Source organism: Euleptes europaea, chromosome 5, assembly GCF_029931775.1.
Source record: "Euleptes europaea isolate rEulEur1 chromosome 5, rEulEur1.hap1, whole genome shotgun sequence".
Classification (NCBI taxonomy): Eukaryota; Metazoa; Chordata; class Lepidosauria; order Squamata; family Sphaerodactylidae; genus Euleptes; species Euleptes europaea.
In genome coordinates this window covers 98841874-98863450 of record NC_079316.1, presented here as the reverse complement: position 1 = coordinate 98863450, position 21577 = coordinate 98841874, and the positions used below count along the sequence as shown (strand labels likewise).

At 43.2% G+C, this 21577-nt stretch overlaps 1 protein-coding gene across 1 annotated transcript in view; it reads left to right on the top strand.

Annotated features, from left to right (window-relative positions):
• Positions 1 to 21577, top strand: part of BICC1 (BicC family RNA binding protein 1) — a 155982-nt gene that overhangs the window by 67314 nt on the left and 67091 nt on the right. Inside the window, exon 3 of the mRNA XM_056849360.1 lies at positions 226 to 295. Within this exon, the coding sequence (XP_056705338.1) occupies positions 226 to 295 (70 nt within the window). The remainder of the gene's footprint in view (positions 1 to 225; positions 296 to 21577) is intronic.

Sequence of the window (21577 nt, the reverse complement as noted above, 5' to 3'; positions counted from 1 at the left end):
TCTATGAATATGATACGTTACATTTTTAAAAGTTCAGTAAATTGATGCTGGGCATTGGTATACTTTACATTAACTCCCACTGGAGACAAAATAGTTTTGTTTTTCTTGGTACTACTTGGAAATTTGCAGCAGTTAAGAGCCGCTGGAGACTAGCCCTTTGTCTGCCAGTTGTTTTATACAAAAAGGAAAATAAGTTTAAATTGAGCGTTTTTGTCCTTTTTGCAGATTATGGAAGAAACGAACACCCAGATTGCTTGGCCGTCTAAGCTGAAGATTGGTGCAAAATCAAAAAAAGGTAAAACTTGGTCCATTGGAAAACGTGTTTTATGACAGTAAAAATATCACTAGAGATGTAGATAAATGTGCACTGAATTTTATGTACCTAAAAGCTGAACTGTGAGAGTTACCATTTTGGCTTCTTCCCTTGTTTGGCATGGCCTGCTTTAGGGCCTATAAATGCTACAAATTATGAGGTTTTTAAACTGGATAGTTGTGTCTCTTTCAAGATTAGAATACAATGTATTTGTGTGACAGTTTGTAAAAAGTGGTCGACTTCCCTGTCCTCTAAGAAACCACAGTGGAATAGGGATGGAGAAAATGTAAACACACACAATGGAAAGTTGATCTTTCATTGGTGCTTAAGGTTGATTATTATGGAGACTTATCTGAGTATTAGGGGATTGGAATTATCTGCTGTGTTTGGGTGATACAGCACAAAAATCCTTTCAACAGTAGATATTTGGATGCATGGATGAGAAACACAGCCAGATATTGTGTGGTAGCTGAATGGATATCATTACAAGTGTGTCTTTAAAACCTGCTGTCAGTAAGTCTTAACCTAGAATCTTAACCTAGAATACGTATTGAACCATGCGGCTGTTGTGTGTGCTTGAATATGGAATATCTTTCACCCTGTGATCTGTCTTGCTTTTGGGTTAAGGGAGAGTATGCAGTCATAGATAATCCTTTGTTGAACTAAGTGTGGTACAGCACAGCTGATTTGTCATAAGAGGGCACACAGATTTCTATCAGGTTGAGGTTACTGGCTTGCAGTTCCATAAGGAAAATGTCATCTTAAACAGCCCTTTATGGCTAAAGCACCAAGATTCTGGGAAGCTGTTATGGAAAACTCTGCTTGTGAATAAGAAAATGTGTTGGGAAATTTGAAGCACAGTCTCTCTCTTCCCCCCCCCTCCCCCTGGTTTGTTTCTGATGTTCCTTCCCTTTGGAATAGTCTAACTTCTGGACTAGTTAACTCTCTTCATTATTACATAAACTGCCTGGCCTGTTGGGTTTCTGTGTACTCTGTACCACAGTGATTGCAAAAATAAAACGCTTGACTTAACCACTGACAACTTAGTCTTAGAAATATATGGCACTAATCTTCCTACAGTATCTCAGAACTTCACTTGCGGTTGTGTTAGGCAACAGTTGATGTGTCCCTAGTCTTGACTTTCAGCCTGATGATGCCGGAAGAACTCTGGCATTAGGGAAGCTATTCTTAGCTGTAACAAAGGAGGGTGAGCTACAGAAATGTTGGCTAATGTGGCAAGTGGAGTCCTCTTAGTTGATTAAAGCCAAGATTAAGGGTTTGCTGCAAATAATTATGCATAGTAGAAAAGCAAATGCTTTTCCATGGGAAATCTCTGCTGCAGTATTGTAGTACAGCTTTTCTTGAAGTTCTTTCTACCAGAAATTGAAACGCCAAGCCCACAAGAGCTGTTGGGGGGGGGGGGGCAATCAAAGTTGCTGACATCTTTTGTTTACTAAATTGGCAATATCTCTGCACTTGTGAGCAGCCATTCATAGCTCAAATTAAAGGTACTTTTATCTTCCTTAATGTTCGATAAAGTGAATTGATTGGAACAAATCACTTAGGGTGGTATATGTAAAAGAAGCCATTGTATAAAACATGTTCATCGTCGTGTCTTCTGTGCAGTCCCACGTGAGACACAGAAAGATTTCTAGCTTCCAGCCTTCGTAGCAACAGCCCCAAAGAGTGCTCCCCTCCCTCTCTCAGCCAGGGCTGCAGTTTTCCCTTCCAGTCACCTGGCTAAAGGGGAGGGGGCACGCTTCCCTCAGTTCTCTTTCTGCTGCCGCAGAGAGAGGAACTATTCCACTCCAGTTCTTCTTGTTTCTCCTCAGTGGCTTGTCTTTCTATGAGAAATGGAGAAAATGAAAAAACAAGATTCATTTAAAGAGAAGAAGACGACTTCAGGAGCGCTATTCAAAAAATGTGCTACCTGCAAGACAAAAATGTCGAAGAACACAAGCATAAGGGGTGCTTGATATGTCTGGGGGAAGGGCATGTCACGGCCTCCTGCACTTCGTGCGCTCTTTTCACCCCTCGATCCAGGCAAGATAGAGAAACTAGGTTGAAGGCAGCCCTATGGAAAAAGGCTTTAGGGCCCCAACCAACCAGTTCAACTCGCCAAGACCATTCTCCCTTGATCGTGTCTGTTCCGGGCCCTTCTAAGCCTGCCTGCCCTGTCAGTCAATGCGCTAGGGCAGTGATGGCAAACCTTTTAGAGACCGAGTGCCCAAACTGCAACCCAAAACCTACTTATTTATCGCCAAGTGCCAACACGGCAATTTAACCTGAATACTGAGGTTTTAGTTTAGAAAAAACAACTCGTACTTTAACACCTGGTCTCCCGGAGCAGGGATCACTTGCTTCTCTCTCTCTCTCTCTCTCTCTCCCTCCCTCCCTCCTGGGGGCCAGGTCTACCAGCCCGGATGACCTGGTCAGATGACCTGGCCACTCCCCATCAGGGGGGTGGCACACGTACAGAATACGTAGAAGGCTGTAATGCTGCATGGGATGGCACTGTCAATCAACTGATGCAAAATCAAAAATCTTAATGTAAGACTAGGTGATAGCCTTAGGGAATAAAAGAAACAAACTTTGTTTTGTACGTACACTTCCAAGTGTACCAGTTCTTTAGGTTGTAATTATGCTACCAGTATTGGGAATCTAGAGAGCCCGTGTGGTGTAGCGGTTAAGAGCAGCGGACTCTAATCTGGAAAACCAGGTTCGATCCCCCACTCCTCCACATGAAGCCTGCCAGGTGACCTTGGGCCAGTCACAGTTCTCTCTCAGCCCACGCAGAGGCAGGCGATGTCTCGGAAACCCTACGGGGTCGCCATAAGTTAGCTGTGACTTGATGGCACACACACACACACACATACATTGGGAATCTAATTATTTATGTCTGCATAAATTATCATATTGTGAGAGAGGGAGAGAGAAAGACACATACACATGAATTTAGGCTGATCTCTTGTTTTGGTACTGAGATGTGTGTTATTGTGAGGTCTTTTTTAAAGGAGTTTTTGGCTGAGAGGCTTTAAAATGAGCAATTTTATTTGCTGCCATCAGAGTTTCCTTAAAGCATTATATCCTGTTAAGGATCTCAGCCTTTTGGACATGGGATTTCAGTTGGATGATTCTTTATTTTTAAAAGTCAAAGGCTCTGTCCACCTTGGGGACTAAGGTTTGCGGCATCCAGCTATGTAAAACGAAACGTTTCAAAGAATTTGGCAGCTTAGAATGCTGCAGCTAAAGTAAAATAAAGGTTTTGAAAGGAAATAGCTGGATGATCTTGAGCAATGGGGTGTGCTTTCAGAGACCTTGACTTTTCCACATGAAACCAAACCACACTGTAAATACGTGAGAGCATTACGATGTTGCAGCTCATGCTTCGCAACAGGGTGGTTTGTGAAATATATACGTGAGAAAAGAAGACTGAATGAATCCCTCTGTTACGAAAACTAACTTGAGTTTGGAAACGTTTGTGTTGTCAAACCTAGAACTGGCCAATGCTCTGGTTGACTCTTGGGGGTCACCTTGGACTGCATCAAGCCATTCTCCAAACCCAGTTTTCACTTTGCAGTCTCAACCAGTCAGATCACTTTCTTCTGTAACACCAGCGTTCCAGGCTGGTTGGCTTTCTTCAGAACAGATAAATCTCTCAGGCCACACACAGTTGGGGCCTGTAGAAATTAGTATGTTGAAGAGTGTGTAGAAGGAGGTGGCTGTTCAATCTTTAGGAGGCAGCAGTTTTCGGTCCTTGAGAGAACAGGGATGTGCAGCCATTCTCTCTCCCACCCCCCATGTCTGTTTTGAGAACCTGCCAGTGGTAAGATGTGATGTATAGTTCAGCCACAAATTTAGCTTCAGTTTTAGGAAATGGTAGGGAAATAGTTCGTATAAATGATAAATGTGTCAAGAGACAAAATAAGGTTTTTTTTTTTGCTGCTGTTTATGGCAAATCGCCTTTAGCTACAGTTACCCAATTGTTTCTGTCTCAGACTCCCGAAGTGAGTTTAAATTTCCACCATTTATTTATTTTGGCTTGGGCTTCCTCGATTGTTTCCTGTGTTGTAAAGTGCACATTAAAGTCCTCCGCTTTGCTAAACAAATGGTTTCCTTTTGCAGTGGTTGTGACTGCTAAAAATAGCAGTGGGTGCTCATCCCCAGAGGGTCTTCCTGACTGTTGTCTACCCTACTGGCTCTACCCAAGAGCCAGCGTGGTGTAGTAGTTAAGAGCGGTAGATGTAATCTGGAGAAATGCATTTGATTCCCCACTCCTCCACATGAAGCCAGCTGGGTGATTTTGGGCCAGTCACAGTTCTCTCAGAACTCTCTCAGTCCCACCTACCTCACAAGGTGTCTGTTGTGGGGATAGGAAGGGAAGGAGATTGTAAGCTGCTTTGAGACTCCTTAAAGATAGTGAAAATCGGGGTATAAAAACCAACTTTTCTCCTCCTCAAAAATTAAACCTGAACCTCATTGGCTGTAAATGAATCGCATGTGCAAAAAAACACAATGTGTACACCTCTTCTCTTTCCCCCATCCTCAAATGACCCTCATTACTATGACTGGTTATCTCACCCATGATAAACCAGGTCTGTCAGCATCAACAATTATGGACCTTCAGCTCATGTCCTTCCTAGCATGTGGAACAAGACCATGGGCATTAATTGTAGCATTGTGGTGGTTTGTGTCTGTAGTGAAAAAAATATCTAAGGTTTTTTCCCCTGTCCTTCAGAATGGAAGGACAGTGAATCCAGAACAGTGAGAAGGCACCGCCCCACTGGCAGCCACCCATAAGAGTGACAAGAATTTACAAGGGAAAGACAAGCTGGACTTCCAGCTTGGACTTTACGACCTGGACTTCCAGATCCCAAAAAGCAGTGGGTTTAATCCTGGCAGGGAGTGAAGGTTAAGGAGGGAAGTACCTTCACAGTCTGTAAACTGCAGCCCTCCAAAATGGTAGTCATGTGGGCTTTAAAGTACCCTTTTAAGAAGATGTGCTTAGGATCTGATATCGGGACAAGGGAAGGGAGTGCTGGGGAACACGTAGATGGGCCCTGTGTTGGGCATCAGCGGCCTGTGGAGCAGATGCAGTCTATCATATGGAACATGGAAATGTTTCCAGGCGGTTCCGTGTAACCAAAATTTAAGTAAACTTCATTCAGTCATTTCACACAAGACTTTCTAGCCAACCTCTCCAGTGACACGTTGGTATGGATGAACACAAGCTGCACAAAACTACCTTTGTGATCTCAGGAATGGCTTGACTATGGAAGGTCAGGTTTGCTTGTGTGGTGGCAAAACCATATTACATAAGCTTCCCCCTGGTGCGCTGTAATGAGTCTAGACACCCCTTTTAAGAGCAATGGGCAAGTAGACCAGTAACCCAAATGTGCATAAGGCAGTGTGTTGGTACTCCCTTCCCTTGTCCCGATATCAGATCCTAAGCACATCTTCTTAAAAGGGTACTTTAAAGCCCACATGACTACCATTTTGGAGGGCTGCAGTTTACAGACTGTGAAGGTACTTCCCTCCTTAACCTTCACTCCCTGCCAGGATTTTAAGAGCAATGGGCAAGTAGACCAGTAACCCAAATGTGCATAAGGCAGTGTGTTGGTAGCCTGGGTAGTAACCTCAGAGCAAAGATGGCTCTGTTTTCTGTTCTTCACATGAAATGATGCTTGGAGGGGTGATAATATCACAGGAACTTAATAAAGCAAGTTTTTGAGTTCCCGTGCATCTGAGATGATCTCATTACTTGTGTGTTTATGAATGTTTATTCCCTTTGTATTCACGCTGTATATTTTCCAAGGCTCTTAAAAAGGAAGGGCACTGCTTACTGCTTTAACCAGAAATGAAGTAAAGCAAGGAGACAGCAGCTGTGAAAACAAGCCTAAATTGCGTGGCTGCAGTCTTATCTCTCCCGATTTTACTGCGTGCTTGCCCTGTGTCTCTGGGTTTCCATGGCTACCTGCTAAGCTGCTCGGCCTTCTTGCTTGGTATGTCTTGATGGTGTCCCAAAACCCACTAATGGAAGGGGAATTCAGGATTGCTGCTTTGTTGGGGCCTATGTGCTTTTGTCAGCAGAGTTTTATTTAAAGCCTTGACTTAAAAATTCTTGTTTCCCAAGGTATAAAGTTGTAGGTCTGATTTTTATAGTGTTTCACAGAAGCATCTTGTGGGGGTATGTGTGTGAATATTGGCCTTTAGCTGTGTTTCCTTGTCCGTCCCCATGACGACTGAACTACTCCTCAGGTTTGCTATGGGATTATGCATCCAGCAGAATTCCTTCTTGGTTTCATTTGGACCTTTACTTGCCCGAAGGAGTAAAAAAGCTAGAAAAACATTTTATGCCATTCTCTTGTATATTCTTTGAGGACTGGGAGGATCTCCCAAAACTAGGTCTGCAGCTGTTTAAGAGAGTGGCACAGTGTGTTAAAACTGCAAAGAGGAATTTTGCAGCCTTAAAGACTGGGAAGTGTTTCCTTCTAATGGCACTCCGCTGGTTTTTGATCAAGATTTGAGGAATGGTGAAAGATCACTCAGTCAGGGGGCTACACAAGCAAGTTAGAGTCCAGAGTAAAAATTCAGTCTTCTCAAGACCTGCTTGATACCTTTGTAACTGTGACACTTTGGTCCGTTCCACTGGTTTCTCATGATCTATTCACACATTCCTCCCCCCCCCCCAGATGTTTTGCCAAAAACATGTGAGGGATAAATGTGGGAATCATATATAAATGTAGGAAATGTGGGAATCATATACACAACCAAGATGAGATTGGCTGCCAGCCGTAGTTTGCGCATTAGGTTTGCTGCCACATAATATGGCAGCAAACCTAATATTAACCTTTATAACCTCATATTAACCTTTATAACAGGGGTGGGGAACGTCAGGCCCGGGGGCCTTTTAAGGCCCGCGAAATCATTTGGTCTGGCCCTTCATGGGTCCTGGCAGATCTCTAGCTCAGAAGGATCTAAGATTGGTGATCCGCACCCTATCGTGGACAGGAATAGCCTCTAATCAAGGCAGATGTGTGTTTGTTTTGCCGAGAAAAGGAACCTTCCCCCCCCCTTGCAGAAGAGTCATTAGCTATGGAGTTGCTAGGACCGCCCAAGAAACTGAGTTAACCCTTTCCCACCTGGGCAGTGGAGAAATGTATTGGTCGGCTAATTTTTAAGTTGATAATTTTGTATGGCCTGCGAATGATGCTATAAATATCCAAATGGCCCATGGCAGAAAAAAGGTTCCTCATCCCTGCTTTATAACATCAGTAACACTTTTATGTGTCATGTACTTCTTTGGGAGCCACAATTTGGCTGCAGCACCCTATTGAGTGTAATTTCTCATTGAATGCATCATGTTCATTTTATCCCATGGAGTTTGGATACACAGTTCTTCCCTTTTTCTGTTTAAGCCTTACAACAATCCTTCGAGATAGGCCCAGGGTCACCCAGAAAGTTTCATGGGGAACAGGGATTTGAACCAGAATCACCCCAGTCCTAGGCTGGCACTTTGATTAGGCAAAATCTATTAAAAGCACCTTGCAATAAAAAAAAGAGCAACAGAAAACCATATGGCATCTTAGCAATGATCAGAATGCCTTGGATCAAATGAGATTGACAAGTTCCCTTTGGTCTCATCCAGAGTCATCATGGTTATTGTGCTCATGTAGGAAATGATGTAAACAATTTAAGAATAGCCTTTCTTCTGTTCATAAGTCCCCCGTATTGTCAGTGAACACAGCATGTACTTGCCTAACAGTTGAAATACGTTTCAGAGGCCTTCCTCTCCCACCCTTCATTCTCTAAGGGGAGATGGGCATTGGCAATAGATGGCGCCTTCTCCACTAGGGTTGCCAGGTCCCTCTTTGCCACCGGCGGGAGGTTTTTGGGGTGGAGCCTGAGGAGGGTGGGGTTTCAAGAGGGGAGGGACTTCAATGCCATAGAGTCCAATTGCAAAAGCAGCCATTTTCTCCAGGTGAACTGATCTCTGTCAGCTGGAGATCAGTTGTAATAGCTGGAGATCTCCAGCTGGTGCCTGGGGGTTCAGTATTCAAAGTATTCCTTATGCTGCAACTATGACTTCCATTTAAATCAGTGAAATATACTTTCATTGTTGGATAAGCACCTTGTCCTGCAGCCACCCAAGGATTGATTGATGAATCCTGAATAGGCAAAATGGGTAGAGAAATATCAGAAACCCATCTTTTTTGGAATCCAGTAGCATCTTTGGTTCAATGAATTATTACATGCACAAATACAATTGTAAAATTATTCTGCAATTTTTTGCAACTGAAAATTCTTGTTAGCTGTGTGCTTTGTATCCCGTTGTTGGATCTTGCATCCATGTAACTAAAATCTATTGGATAAATAATTTTAATTAGTATATACAGATCTGGTATCACCTTATTTTTGTTTATTAGTTCATTAGTGCTGTTTCTTTGTAATACCTGGAGGTTGGCAACCCTATTCTCCACTGTGTCACCTAATACTGGATTAGCTGCCCCACATCCCTTTGGCGGGGGCTTTGTTTAAATTTTCAGTGTTGAGAGAAGTCATTCTGCTGGTATGTGTTGGCATTTTGTCTATCTTCTAGGAAATTGGCTGTGGTAAGCGATTTCTTTTTCTTTTATAAGCTGCTATATTTTTGCTAACTTTTTGCTGATCTGATGGTTTTTTTTGCTGATATTGATACAATTTCTGCCATTGTTGGCTGGTTCTGATTTTATTTCATTTGTTGCTCTTTCAATCTATGTTTAAATTGGCTTTGCGGGTTTTTATAATGTTTTGTGGGTGTTTCACAAGGGTACGCATCCTCCAGAGCTGAATTTTTGTTTGAACATTTGTACGGTATAAATATTTGAAACAAACAGCTGTTTAAGAACTAGCAATGCATATTTATAGTTCTGAGAGAGAATGCATTCTTCCTCTCAGTTCCAAGTGAAGAGTTCTTAAATAATGATTATGAACACAGCTTTAAAAAATGAATCTGAACAATATTTTAAAATGTTGAGTTTCCTGTAGATAGGCTAACATACTAACATCAGCTCTTGCTTATCTTTGTAGCACTTGCTTCAACTTGATATTTTGCACTTGGGTAGTAGTGTACAAAAGAGACAAAGTTGGTGAGGGGTGAGACTGCGATAGGAAATGTTTTAAGAGATACGAGCCTTTGCCAAGTGTCACCATAAACAACACCAAAAGAGGAACACAGTGTGTACAAACAGAAAAAAAATACTAAAGAGCACTACACTGTATGACTGTAATGGACAGGACATATCAGCCAGTGAAGAAATTTCTTAAGGCAGTACTGGTAAATGAGAATAATGATTGCTGGGACAGAAGTAAACTCACATGTACTGAATACATATACAAAAATGAGTCTCTCAAGAAACACTCATGTTCTAAATGCACCTCTCCTGACCTGGATGGCCCCAGGCTAGCCTGATCTCCTCAGATCTCAGAAGCTAAGCATGGTCGGCCCTGGCTAGTATTTGGAAGGGAGACCTCCAAGGAATACCAGGGTCATAATGCGGAGGCAGGCAATGGCGAACAACCTCTGGATGTCTCCTGCCTTGAAAACCCCACCAGGAGTTGCCATAAGTCAGCTGTGACTTGATGGCACCCCCCCACCAAAAAAAAAAACACCTCTATAGAAAAATCCATCATAAGTCCATAAAAAGGACAGGAAAGATAGACATCCGGAATATTGTTCTGTTTCCAAAAGTGTCTTCATCAGAAGAACTCAAGAGTGGAAGACAAATGAATTTTCAAGTCGCAAATTTCCTAATTAATTAAAACAAATAATAAACATCATATGGTACATGATTTACATGAAGACTTATAAGTTTGATTCTGTCCCAATAATTGTTTTTCTCATTTTACACTATTGCCTTAAGGAATTTCTTTATTGGCTGACATGTCCTGTCCATTACTGCCATCCAGCATGACACTGTTTAGTATATTTTCTTTCTCTTTTCCAAGTGACATGCCATTCCTGTGCTGTGTTCCTAGATTCTAACTGGAGTACACCAAACAGCCTTGGAGAAGCCTATTTCTCTATTAGTACTTCCCAAGCAGTTTCTCAGTTTCCACGTTTTTGCCTCTTAAACGTGTTCATAAACAGTAATAAAGTACTAGGTTTTTAATGACTAAAGTTTTCAACCCCTCAAAGTTTAGTTTTAAACAATATAGATAATTTAATAAAAAATGCTTTAACATGCCACTATGCCTAAGTCTATCTGGCTGATCGCCTATAGGATGAGTTACACAGTTAAAGACAGCCAGAATGTTCAACTTAAATGCACAATCCCAAGCAAGATGATCACAAGCAGATGTCTCATTGCTAGGGAATGACTCATTATTTTTTTCCCTCTGCAAAGGGGCTTCAGTAAATCTGATACAACCTGCATGTTTGTCTCCTTTGTATGTTGGCTGAGGAAGTGTGGTTTGGCCGGTGAGGAAACTTGCTCATGGTCTGCACATTGTACCCGAGCTCAAGCCGTGGGAGTGAAAGGAAGTGCCTAGCCCATGAAAAGCTGCACTTAATGTGTGAAGGGAAAACATGGCTGGAAGGGCAAGTAGACAAAACACAACGAGCAGGGGGATAGTGGTTATGGAGAAGCAAAGGGGTGGAATGATTGTCTTTGGAGCAAAAAACACAGGATGTCGAAGAAACTGAGTTGGGAGGGACCTGAGACCTCAATGGCCGTTAAACCCACACCTCTGGCAGAAGTTAGGCATCCTTCTGAAAACCCTCCTCATTCCCCTGCTCCACCACTGTTATAGTGAATTCCTTCACAATGTCCAGCATGGCTATTGTTACCTAAGACCGTGATCTCACCCATGATAAGCAAGGAGAAAAGTAGCTTTTTACCTTTAGAAGGAGGTGTGGTTCTTCATTTCATCTCTTACATGTATTGGAAAGCTGTCTGTTCTCGCTCTGGTTAGGAGGGCATCTTCAGATTGGGTTATTTCCTTCTCTTGCTCAGGGAGGCAGGAACAAAAAACTAAACACTTCCTGTCTCCTGAGGGAAATGACCCCTCCCTCCTCCTTAGCTCCAGTTTTGTTTCCTGCCTTGTATAGGGAGAGCAGCTTGCACAGCCCTCGGCTGTGTTTAAGCATTTTAGGAAACTTACTTTAGCTTATTCTTCTTGTCTTGGTGCTAGTCCTTTGTGTCTCTCATGTCTAGTCTGTCATTCCCTGTCTTTTGTTTGGTGTGCCTCTCGCCCCCTGTTTGCCTGATGCCTAGGCTAGGCAACTAATTTTTCCCGCCCAAACAAAATGGTGGAGGCCTGCAACAACGAGTATATCTTGCCAGCGGATTTAGATCCAGGCTTGCTAGTTCCTTAGGCAGCGTCATGCTTTGTTGTACTATCATGGTGCCTCTACTGGGTTCTGTGTTGTCTTTAAGCATGTTGGAGAGTTCTGGGACAACCAGGTACATAACACACAGGTAGCTGTCCACATTTTTGGGTGTTCTGGGAAATGGTGGTGGACCTGGAACATTTGTGTATTTCATACAAAGTACGGAGCCATACTGATGTTGAGATAAAAATATTGTTTTCGTTTGAGATGAGGAGGACATCCTGGCCCATTTAAGTACTACTCTTCCCATCATCCCAGGAGGCAGGAACTGGATCGCTCTTTCCACCCCTGATGGAGAGGGGAGTGCCCCCTCTTCTTTTCTGCCTCCTCAAAAAGTGCACGAATTCTTTGAGCTTCATGGGACACCAGTTCTCACGGAGTGGCTAGATTGCAAAACCTTTCCCTTTTGTGTGCCTAACCTTCCTTGTTAAAGTTACTTGTCTTCCCCATCATCTGGGCTTTACAGCAGGAGTGCCATGCCTCACCAGCCCAGATCAAGAGTTGGGAGGGGTGGCTGCCTCAGCTGGCTGACCAAGGTAGCATGTAAGGGATGTCCTTCTGCTTCAATCAGACATTCCACTTCTCCCTCCTACGGATCAGACACATACAGATTATTATGGATGCGAGCCTGGTGGGCTGGGAGCCCACTGCTCACTGGGACCTGTACAGGGCACATGGACCAAAATTGATTTCAAACATAGGGCAGGCATTCCCCCACCCATCAGATGGAAAGAGCAATCCAGTTCCTGCCTCCTAGGATGATGGGAAGAGGAGTACCCAAATGTGCAAGGATATTCCGTCTTATTCTCAAACAAAAAAGAACCTTCACGGTAAGTCCAATGTTCCATTCAGTCTCTTCTTTTGTCACTTCATCTTAGATCTCTCTGAACAATTCAATCATGTATTTTAGCCCTATATGTTAAATTTGGCTTTATTTAAGTTAGATTTTCCCAAGGCCCCCTAGGCGAGCTGATGGTTGCAGTCTGGATTTGTAAAAATTCATTTTGGAATTTTTTTAAAAAATATTTAATGTACTTGTAGCCTGCCTTTCTGGCCAATCAGGGTATTCAAGGTAGTGAACAACAATAAAAAAGACATTAAAATAAATTTTGAAACAGCAGGCACATATTTACACCATTAATTCAAACCAAACAAAAAGGTCAGTAAGGGAACACCAGATGAGGTAGAAATTTTTTTTCCTGCTGGGGATGGAATTCAATAATTTTATTGTCCCTTTCTCGGGATGCAACCTATCTAACCTCAGATGACAGGGGCACCCAAAGCTGAAGATGATCACAATGGTCACATAGGTTTGTATGGGAGTAGGTAGTCCTTCATGAATGCAAGCCCCAAGATGAATAGGTATTTAAAGGTCAATAACCAGCATGTTGTTGGACCCAGAAGTAGATTGGTAGCAAGTGCAGATGGAACAATAGCACCTCAATCTTGTCAGAATTAAACTTCAGGGTCCTGGTCCTTATCCATCCCAAAATCGCCTCCAGGTATCAATTCAGGGTTTCCACAACCTTCCTGCAATATCTGCTGGAAGCAAGAGATAGAGTTGAGTGTCATGTTCATATTGGTGACCACCCAGTCCAAATCTTAAATGATGCCACACAGCGGTTTCATGTAGATGTAAAAAACCTTGAGAGACAGGATGGAACCTTGCAGGATCCCATAAACCGGGGGGCATCAGTTTCCCCCCCACACCATTTTCTAAAACCTACCATCTGGTGGGACCAAACCACCACAAAATGGTGCCTCCCTGTCTCAACCCCAAGAGGTGATCCAGAAAGATACCATCATTGAAAGCCACTAAGAGTTGTACTTCCTGTGGTAACCTGAACTGGGAAAAGCAAAGGCCTTACCGGGGTTAGAAACATCATTAATACAACTGGATTAAATCAGTTGTTGAAAATACTGGGCAAACATCAGTGAAAAAAAATCTCAGTTTCTGGTAATTCAGTGTTTAGTATGCCTCAACAGGGTGTGTTGTCAAAATTTAGCATTCCTTTTTAGACATGTTACAGAATGTTGGTGATAATTCTGTCCTCCATCTTTTTTCCAATGAGGGGCCAGTAAATATTTTATGTCATCCCCTTATTTGAACACTTAAGTGTCCTAAAAATGATCTGCTTATGAGGTAGGAACTTACAGACGCATGATCTATGGGTAGTGAGCTCAGAAACCTACTTCTTTCACAGAAGTTGTTGAACACTTGAAGTAATCTAAATCATGCACTGCTAGCAAACGGCTATTCCAGAAATGAAATCAGAAGGGCCATTAAACCAAACAAAAATCAGAAAACTCAGGAAAAACTGTCTCCCATAGGAAAAGTGTTCTTGCCATTTATTAAAGGAGTCACTGATAGGATGGAGAAACTTTTGAAAAAACATAACCTACAAACAGTGTTTAAACCCACCACGAAAATACAACAGATGCTATGATCAGCAAAAGACAAAAGAGACCCCCTCACCTCTGCAGGAGTATATTTTATACCTTGCAGTTGTGTACAAGTTTACATCAGGACCACACAACGCAGCATACAAACAAGAATAAAAGAACATGAAAGATACTGCAGACTTGGCCAACCTGAGAAATCAGCAGTGGCTGAATATGGACTGACCCAAACAGGACACAGGGTCTTATTCCAAGACACTGAAAGACTGGACAATTCTACCAACTATTTTGTCAGATTGCACAGAGAAGCCATTGAAATTCATAAACATCAGCACAACTTTAACAGAAAAGAAGAGAGTTTAAGAATGAATAAGGCTTGGCTTCCTGTCCTGAAAACTTAACAAAGACTACAGTCCACAATAGCCATGCGGATTAGCTTTGGATTCCACATGTTAACAGATCACTTCAGGATACAATGGTTCCATATTAACATACCACACCCTCATTAGCACATTATCTTGAAACTTACAGGACAATGATTAGCACATTACCTTTGATACTTTTGCAGGACAATGACTCAGCTCAAACCCAACCCCCTTTTGACTATATATATTACTCTTCCAAACACTCTTGACACTCCTTCAGTGTTACTTCTCTGAAGATGCCTGCCACAGCTGCTGGCGAAATGTCAGGAAAGAAAATACCAAGACTACGGTCACACAGCCCGGATAACCTACAAGAACTTGAAGTAATTCTTCCTTGGCTAGGCTTCTCTCTCGTATCTCATATCACTCCCAGCTACTGCCCTCTCTGTCTCTCAAGAAGACTAGCTGTAGAAAAACTTTCCTTCTACATTTCTATCAAAGCCTAACCTCAGCACCTTCCAGAAGCACTGTGATTCTTTCCAGTTTAATAATGCATCAACAATCTAAATTGAACTTATGTGGGCTAACTTTTCAGTATATCTGTGATGTTTTCTGTTTGTGCGGCTTTATACAGTTAAGTATTGTGAGATCTTGGAAAGAGGTGGGGTATGTACTGAAAAATATTAATATGCAGTAACGTGCTTATAGCATTTCAGAGGGCAAAACAGCATGTGGAATTTTAACTAAAACCACTCAAGGTCCCCCTTCCTTGCTCAAATACATAGTCCGTTCAAGCCCTGCATGTCATAAAGTTCCCACTGTGGTATACAATAACATATTAAAAGCCAATAAACCATAAAACACAGTTAAGTACGAACTGGCAGGGGAGCAGAACAGGGGACTCAATCCCAGCAGCCTAAAGCTTTTTTAAAAAAATTGCAGAATAAGAATGTTAAATGTTATTTTAAGAGACCTAGTGGAGATCGATCTAGTTGATCTCTTGAGAGAAAATTCCACAAACGGGGCCACCACCAAAAAAAGCCCCCTTTCAGCACTAACTGGTTTTGCTTCGAATTGCAGTAGCATCCGAAGAATTGACGAATCACTAGGACTTAATGGGAGGGAGCCACCTATCGCACAAGGTGCTCCCTCATAAACATGATTGTGGTGGCTTCGCCAGCGTGCGTTGGCAGGAAACTAGGATTTGTGCTTCTTGTGTCTGAACTCCTTGTGTTGCTGAAGGAATAGGGGTCATTTATTTGAAAGGGAATAAACATGCCTTCCCCATTTCAGTGGTGATAGGAGGAAATTGCTGTTAATGCCCTTGGCTGTAGTATCTGTGAATTCATATCATGAAAATGTGGAAAGGCACTGTGCATTTTCAGAGCTTGTCACACTTCTGGAAACAGTCTTAAATGTGTCATGCTTTGAAACTGCACATGAGTTTGTCCAGTAGTCTGGCACATGGGCCAACTCTGGCTTCCCACTCTTGTGTGTTTTCTTTTTTCTCCCTGTAGCAGTGATAGGGTTTCTGCCTGGCTGGCTCTTTTGTTTATTTTTACTTTTTTATCATATCTTATACACAAAGGAACTGCATACATTTAAAACCATCAGTGATGGAAAGAACTTTTGTGTGTTCAACTTTTGTGTGTTCAAAGAACTTTTGTGCGTTCAAATGATTACATGTATCAGTTATCAGTATTAAGTTTTTAAAAATGTATTGAGAGTCTTACAATTCTGAGCAGGCCAGGACTCAAGACCAGGGCTGGAGGTGGTGGAAAGTGCTGTCAAGTCGCAGCTGACTTATGGCGACCCCATAAGGTTTTCATGACAAGAGACGTTCAGAAGTGGTTTGCCATTGCTTGCCTCTGCATAGCAACCCTGGATTTCCTTGGTGGTCCCCCGTCCAAGTACTAACCAGGGCCGGCCCCGCTTAGCATCCAGGTCAGGGCAGAGCAGAGTTAGGTGACATTTTTTTGGCCCTCAGCGCCAACAGACGAATGCTTCTCCTACCTGTGAAGATGGCGGGCCAGATAAGGCTGGAGCAAGCCAGACCTCACCGGCACAGGAAGCATTTCAGAGATTTGACTTGGACTTAGTTAGTGGCTGCTAAAGTCTGGAAGGTGGTGATGGGCATAAGCCATGCCTGTTGGCCCCAGCAGTGCCTCAGATGCGTGGGTGGAGATCTGACCCTTGGTGCCCAGAAAAACGGCCTGGTGTACCACTGGCGGCCATGTGTGCTTAAAAGCTTTGCCATATCTAGCATATAATCAATGACAGACTTCTGTACAGAACAAGGAAATAGCTTTTGATCAAAGGAATGGCCCCATCCTTAGCTGCTGCCCTCATTGTGAACAGGACCAACTACAGGATGGATCACATCATCTGTTCATTGTTGGTAAGGGCAGGGGTGTGCCCATCCTTCTCTGCCGCCATAAGCATCAGCTGTCCAGCGGAGCTCTTCTAAGTTGTGATAGCCTCCATCTCAAGGCGGAGAAGCCTCTCTCTTCAGCAGTTCAGAGCCTTCACCCACCTTGGGTGCAGATTATTTCAGAGAAATTTTTTTCATCTTTCAGGACTTCGAACAGCCATTAGTTTGTTGGACCACTATCAGAATATAGTCCCCATCTAGGTTGTTTGGATGAATTTCACTTTATTGAAGACTTAGAGCCCATTCCTGTAGGGGTGGCTGAAGTTCCTTAGGAGCTGGCATGACCCCACACCAGCGCCACCTTATGGAATAAGGTAGCACCGGCCCCCGCCACCCGCGCAGCCACACCGGCAGGGCTTTTCCAGAAGGGAAAGTCCACACTAGCCATGGGAGGGGGTCGTTTCTGAGGTGTTCCCAGGGGTGGAGCTGCCTTTAGGCAGCTTCCATAGCCCCTTTGCCCTGGGAGTGGCCCCTTGAGTGGTGGTGGGGCTGTGCCACCTTTTTAGTGGTGCAGTGTCGCTCCTCCCTATGGGGGCATTTCTCCCTTCCCCCCTGAATTTTATTTTTTTAATCCCTCTTTTCTCTCTGTGGCAGCCGGGAACTGGGAATGGGCTTCCCAAATGCAAAAATTCTGAAAATTTTGAAGGTCCAGAAAGAAAACTTCTTTCTCCCTGGAAAGTGGAAGTTTTTTAAAGAATTGAAATATATGTAATACTCTCCTTTCAACCTAAAATACTTTTATTGATTAAACAACACGAAAAACATCCATTGTATCTTAGCATATAAAATTATATTATTTGGCATATTTATGGAATTTAAAAGTATGTTTGTCTTCAATTTGTATAAGAAAAATTGCAGGAATGCCTATTATGTCTTTTGAAATAGACATCTTGTTTTAAAATATTTTATTGCATACACACAGCTTATCTTCAGTCATACAGTGAAGATCCTTGTACTGGGGCGGCAGCTGCTGCCAAAGCAACAGGTAAAAAATTTGCACAGCCGATCAGTTCCCCAATGGCCAGTGAGAAGCCTTTGCTGGGCAAAAGCCCCACCTGTCCCACCCACTTTCTATAAACACTTGGCGGGGACCATGCTGGGGAACTCTGCTCTAAGTGGCATTTGGCCTCACTCTTTTGATACTGTCCTGTGAGCCCATGGCTTCTGGTTCTGCGCCCATTGCAGTGACTAGAACCATTGTGTAATTAGGTGGCACGTGATGCTGCAACGCTGAACATTTCTTATTGCAGTGCTGTATTTAATTGTGGTTCTGTCCTGTTGAGTGTTCTGTTTTATTGTTGGAAGACTCCTCTAGGGCTGTTTGGCAGGGTTCTCTGGGATTTCTGTTCTTAAATAGATAATACTTGTTCAAGGTTTTGCATTGCTGTCAGAAGATGATAGATGAGGCACTCAAGCTTGGTAAATCTCTAGAGGACAGGAGCTACTTAGGTGTACTAATGTGTTGACTGATCTAGTATGGGGCATAGGAGATACTTTTGATTTTGCCAACTGTTCTTTCCCTAGTTTATTCCTTATTGAACAGATGCAGTACCCCCCCCCCAAGTATGTTCAGCAAGGCCAGATAGTGTCAATTATTAGCATACAGCCTCGCTTAGCTTAGTCTGGGCGATCACCACCATCTGGAGTGCCTGTCCTCCAAAATGTTTGTGGGGTAGGAAAAATAGAATAATAGATCACCAGTATAGTCTGCTCACAATTGATAAGAGAAATTTGCTTTTGGCATGCTCATAAGCTCTAAAGTGTACCACGGAGCTCTGCTTCACTAGGGAACGCATAGCTGAGTCTAATGACTTGCAGATGTTTCCCCCCCAAAACAGACTTCAGCTGTTTCATGCGCATTGAAAAATGGCACGGAACGCCGAGCAGTATTGCATTTCCTATTTTCAATTGTACCTTCTATGTTTCCTCCGTCGCTGTTTCTAGTGTTGCTCTTGCTGATCTTGTTACGCAATGAGATAGCAGTGCTAGACTTGATCTTGGTCGACTTCCAGATATTTAGGCCTGGTTCTTATACAGAGTTCTGTTAGAAATGCTACTTTTCTAGTAGATGTCAGAGGCAGAGCTGGAAAACTAACTGGCCCGATTGATAACTGAGTAATGCTGGCCTGTACAAACTGGATATTTCTCTTGTTCCTGTAGTACAGGTGTGTAGTATTGTAGTGATCAGTGAATTTTTGCATCTTCTAGCTCAGGGGTCCTTGACCTTTTTGAGCCTGTGGGCACTTTTGGAATTCTGCCACACCACAGCATAGCTGCCACAAGAGGTGAGGCCACACATACAGAAGAAGCCCAAATGCAAGACAAATGAGGAGTAATTTTAAAAATACACCAGGAAAGAGGAGTGAGAGAGAATAACACCAACACTGTAGTGGCAGCTGTCACTGAAATGTTATTTTAATCTGCACAGCCAGTAAGTGCTCAAATGGGCACTCAGAAGCCCTGTTAGGCAACAGCCCCACTCAACCCCACCCACTTTCTAAAAATACTTGGAGGATGCCAGGAAAGGTGTTGGCGGGTACCATGGCGCCCATGGGCACCAATGTTGGGGATCCTTGATCTGGTTGCTTGAGAGTCCATATGAGGTAAAGCATGCACTTGAGTCCCCTGACGGGACAGTCATTTGGAACAGAGAAGAGGGTTTTGAGGTTCTCTGATTCTTTGCTCTAAATACCTTCCACCCAAAGATGCTTTAATAAAGAGATTTCTTTAGAGCACTGTTATGTGTGCTATTACTGTAGCTTGCCTGTGAAAGAAATGCTCGTCCACAAGTTCAGTCAACTTTCCTTCTCTCATTCCAGTGATATCTTAGCTGCTTTGCTACTGTGGTAGATTCTTTTTTCTTTGTTTTGCCCTGCACAGCCTCCAGTGAGGAATAGATCTAGAGAATTCATTACACATAAAGATGAGTTCTTTACTCAGTAAAAGGTAAAGGGTCCCCTGTGCAAGCACCGGGTCATTCCTGACCCATGAGGTGACGTCACATCCCGACATTTACTAGGCAGACTTTTTGTTTGCGGGGTGGTTTGCCAGTGCCTTCCCTTGACCCCCAGCAAGCTGGGTACTCATTTTACCGACCTCGGAAGGATGGAAGTCTGAGCCAACCTTGAGCCGGCTACCTGAAACCAACTTCCGTTGGGATCGAACTTAGGTCATGAACAGAGCTTGGACTGCAGTACTGCAGCTTACCACTCTGCGCCACGGGGCTCTTTACTCAGGGACAGCTTCAAATGGCTGCTCTGAAAACTACATAGGGGGTTGCCGTTTCAGTTGTGGTGCAGCAGTACCGACCCAAACATGGCTGCCAATGGGAATTTAAGGAGACAGGAGCTCAGATTGTGGCTGTCCAATAATCTTGTTTTGCTGAGCCCTTGTCTGTTTGAGATAGGGGTTGCCTCGGTGAGCCTGATTATTTCGTACTCTGTCTGTCCCCAGAAAGAATAAGGAAAGATCTGGAGCAGATATTTCAAGCCTTACATTTAAATAAACTAGTACAGCTTTGGAACAGTTGGTAGCTATTCCCGTTGCAGTGAATAATACTGTGTGCGTGTATCTGAAATAACAGCTTGAGATTTCTATTGAGTAATGTCTGAACAAGCCCTTCTTGAAGGTTGTGACTTCCAGATATTGCCACTTTGTCCTAAAACAGTGCAGGGAAAAATCTGAACATACACTTCGCATTGTTGTGTGGCACAACACCTCAAAATCTTTGTTTTGCTAGCCCTTCTAAAGCTATCTGGGTTTTTGGTTAAATGCTATTGGAATGCCCTTGCATGTCAAAGATGAGAGAAAGGGGAGAGATCCTTTGGCTGCCGATCCACTGTTTGAGTTCGAGACAACAAGCCACTCTTGTTTTGGGGCACATTCCTCTGCTGCGGCAACTGAGCCCCACTAGCTGTTTTCATTGACATAATGTACTGTCTTCTGGGGTCATAAATAGTTGATCTGGGATGGCCTCCAGCTATATTGGAGCCATGCCTATTCAGCAAAGACCCTTTTGGAGTGGAATGGGCCAATAGACCTTGAATACCACAGACATTAGCGAATGCACATGCTCCAGGAGATGAGGAAAGACGCAGTGGTTCTTCTTGGTTTAATTAGTAATGTTTTTTACAGTGTAGCCATGCTGTGGAGTGGGGGAGAGGGGAAAATAAATCTGTAGGACGTGTATTTATGCTGCGTCTTAAAATGTATTACTGGAACAAGTTGCCTTTATGGAAATGCCAGCTGCATCTGCTAACTCCCAACGACTCAAAAAATGGCTTTCCCTAAATTGTAAAGCAACTTGAAAACAATTTTGTTTGAGATATTAGGATCTTGGTTGAAAGGCAGTTGGAAGTAGACTTTTAATGCAGTCCTCCTGGTGCTCATTAAGACATTTCTAAAATGTGTAGAATATGTAAGATGCTGAGTTTGAACTCGTTCTTAAATCACAGTGATATGGGAGACTGGTGTAAGAACATTTCTGTCATGCTCTGTTGTTTTTAACTGCACAGCAGCCCAGTGAGTAGGGTTGCCAACTTTGGTTTGAGTGATTCCTGGACATTTTGGGGTACAGCCTGAGGAGTGAGGTTTTGGGAGGGGAGGTACCTCAATGGGGTATGCAGTAGTCCACACTCCAAAGCAACTATTTTCTCCAGGGAAACTGATCTCTGTAATTTGGAGATCAGTCGTAATTC